The sequence below is a fragment of the Vicia villosa genome, linkage group LG5 (assembly GCF_029867415.1).
Source record: "Vicia villosa cultivar HV-30 ecotype Madison, WI linkage group LG5, Vvil1.0, whole genome shotgun sequence".
In the NCBI taxonomy this organism is placed as follows: Eukaryota; Viridiplantae; Streptophyta; class Magnoliopsida; order Fabales; family Fabaceae; genus Vicia; species Vicia villosa.
In genome coordinates, this window is record NC_081184.1 from 118,669,580 (window position 1) to 118,672,779 (window position 3,200).

A 3,200-nucleotide genomic window follows, 5' to 3' on the forward strand; every position below is an offset into this window, starting at 1 on the left:
CCCCCTATGAGGTGTTTTCGGAGATGAACTTCCGAATCAAGGAAATTTTTTTTAAAAAAAATGCGCTTCGGAAGTTCATTTCCGAAGCAGGGGTAGTTTGGGAATTTCGCTGGGGGTGACCCCCCATAGGGAGGTGGGTAAAGAAATTTTCTCATAATAAATAATAAATTTTGACTCTTGAGAATACAAATTGCATTATTCAAAAGGAAAATATTGAAAAGTGTTTGGCATGGATGTGATGAACTGGCAAGAAACAATAGTATTTGTCAATCAAGCAACCAACCAAAGGAGAATTGGTCAGAATTGTGAATATGGAAAAGGTTGAGGAGCGAGTTATCAAACCGCGCGCGGACATCAGTGACCATGACGTACACATTCTCTCTCACACACAACAAACTATATATATGCATGGTATTCTCTCATCATTTCATATAATTCATTCTTCTTAATTATCTTGCTAACATTCATTCATATATATTTTCTCAACACTTCTATGGCTAATACAATGATCACTGCTACTAGTTTTGCTGTTACATTGGTGCTGCTAGCCACAATGTCAATATGTGATGCACAGTTGTCTTCTACTTTTTACGACAGTACATGTCCCGATGCACTAACCACCATTAGAACTGCCATTCGTACTGCTGTCTCTAAAGAGCGTCGCATGGCTGCATCTCTCATTCGCCTTCATTTTCATGACTGCTTTGTGCAGGGCTGTGATGCATCAATTTTGCTCGATGACAGTACCACAATCCAGACCGAAAAGACTGCACTTCCTAATCTTAACTCAGTAAGAGGATTTCAAGTCATCGATAATGCAAAATCACAGGTAGAGAAAGTATGTCCCGGAGTCGTGTCTTGTGCAGACATAGTTGCTGTAGCAGCACGTGATGCATCATTCGCTGTAAGTTTACAATCTTTTGATGTTCATATTAATAATCTCTCACCAAAAACATATTAATAATTTCATATTATTTGCAGGTTGGTGGTCCATCATGGACAGTGAAACTTGGAAGAAGAGACTCTACTACAGCAAGTAAAAGTTTCGCCAATACTGACCTTCCTTTGTTTACAGACGATCTTCAAACTCTTATATCTAAATTTACAAATAAAGGTCTTACCGCCAAAGAGATGGTTACACTATCTGGTATATTTCATTTCTTTCAAACTTCCATATTTTTATATTTGACCAAACATTTACTTATTGAACCATTTGATTTTAACTAACTCAGGTGCGCACACAATCGGACAAGCTCAATGCTTTACTTTTCGTGGTAGGATATACAACAATGCTAGTGACATAGATGCTGGATTCGCTAGCACTCGCCAACGTGGTTGTCCATCTATCAGTTCCACTTCAAACAATCAAAAGTTAGCAGCACTGGACTTGGTTACACCAAATTCTTTTGACAACAACTACTTCAAAAATTTAATTCAAAAGAAAGGTCTTCTACAATCTGACCAAGTTCTTTTCAGTGGAGGATCTACAGATTCTATCGTTTCTCAATACAGTCAAAATCCTACAGCTTTCAAGTCTGATTTTGCAGCTGCTATGATAAAGATGGGAGATATTCAACCATTAACCGGATCCGCCGGAATCATAAGAAGTATTTGCAGTGCTCCCAACTAATTCTACAAATTCACAAACAATCAATTGCTATTTCATCTTCTGTTTCAATACTTTTCAATTTCATTATTTTATTTATTCTTTTATTTATTTTTGTTCCGCTGTATACAATTGTAAAGTGTTACATAATTATGTATTATTATAATTTTATTATGAATGTATTTCTAAATGTTCACTTCACAAAAGTTTCATTACTTGTTCTATAAATTAAACGATTGTTCATTCTTATTATGTCTCAACTTTGAATGTTAGTAACACAGTACGTTAGGTCTTTTGTATATTTTAAAATTACAAAGACGGCGTGTTAAAATCATCAATTCATTGATAATTTCAGCAACAAATTTTTTATATAAATTTTTTTTCGGAACATAGTTTCTAATAAAATGATGCTTAATTTATATATGTTTTGCTCTAGAATAAAAATTCAGATTCTTTGATAGATAAAAGGCTGAAGTTTTACCACACTAGAAAGGGGTCTTATTTCCCTTTATTTAATAATCTTATAATTGATGTTTCATCCATAGAAGTCGAGTGCTACAACTTACAATCGCTATGTATTTTACTGGGAATAATGCATTCGTTTGTTGCCTTTTGCTAGTTTGAGAGATTAGATTTTCACTAAGAATCTGACTGCTTCAACTGGATCGACTCATCTTTCTTACTACTTTAAAGGACTTTTGTTTGAAGACAATATTATAACCACTATCACTTAATTGATTTATGATCAATAGAATTTGTTTGAGTCCTAGAAATAACAAAACATTATGAGTAGAAAAGGAAAGAAGAGTTATTAATTGTACTTAAACCAATTATCTTTTCTTTTTCTTTTTTCCTTCAAATCCCAAAGTTCCTTCCTACTTTAGTGTTAGGTTGTAATTTTTCTTGAGCATCCACTCTCTAAATAACATGATTGATGTTTCAATCCTTCCATACAATATATTGGCCACGTAGATAATTTGATTTTTAGGTACCCATATTTTTTTTGGTTCCTTTAGGGATTAGTTCTAGAGGATTTTTTTATTCTTTAATGTTAAGTTGAATTAGCCATAGAGGTTGATGTTTTTGGGGTATCAACTTGACTTGATGATTCATCCTCTTATTATTCTTGCTTAAATCATAGATCATCTCTACTACTACAAAATATACATTTAAAGGAAACAATTGGACTTGTGTCTATCTTGGAAGATTCGTTAACCGAATAAGGATTCTTGAATTCAGACTCCTTGAAATTAGTGTTGGCACATTCCTGCCAGATATTCTCCCTTGAAGTATTCAAAGGAGTGTAGATTGGGACTTTTGTTCGAAATCCTCACTCTTCGTCATCTCTTCGAAACTCACTTGTATCTGGAACTTTCGGTTCCCGAACCTTTCTCGCTTTCTACCTCTAAGAGCTCTTCTTCCCAATTCATATTTGATATAGGTTTGTGTCCTTTTCAGCAAATCACTCAAGCTACAGGTTCCCTCATGCCCTAGATTTTCTGGAACAAGCAATCCAATCTCAGAACTTTATTAAATATTTAGCACTTTAACTTGTCGTTCATGCCTCTTACTACTACCGCCACTTTTGTGAACT

The 3,200-nt window shown here is 34.4% G+C and overlaps 1 protein-coding gene across 1 annotated transcript; it reads left to right on the forward strand.

Annotated features, from left to right (window-relative positions):
• The first annotated feature begins 453 nt into the window (after nucleotides 1-453).
• LOC131607124 (lignin-forming anionic peroxidase-like) lies at nucleotides 454-1,789 on the forward strand. Its single transcript, XM_058879157.1, has 3 exons — nucleotides 454-904; nucleotides 982-1,147; nucleotides 1,233-1,789. The coding sequence occupies exons 1-3, from the start codon at nucleotides 494-496 to the stop codon at nucleotides 1,628-1,630; spliced, it is 975 nt and encodes a 324-aa protein (XP_058735140.1). The 5' UTR covers nucleotides 454-493; the 3' UTR covers nucleotides 1,631-1,789.
• The last annotated feature ends 1,411 nt before the right edge of the window (nucleotides 1,790-3,200 follow it).

Coding starts and splice junctions, on each gene's coding strand:
- LOC131607124 (XM_058879157.1), top strand. CDS start 494: ATGGCTAATACAATGATCACTGCTACTAGTTTTGCTGTTACATTGGTG. Junction 905..981: donor CACGTGATGCATCATTCGCT/GTAAGTTTACAA, acceptor TATTATTTGCAG/GTTGGTGGTCCATCATGGAC. Junction 1,148..1,232: donor AGAGATGGTTACACTATCTG/GTATATTTCATT, acceptor TAACTAACTCAG/GTGCGCACACAATCGGACAA.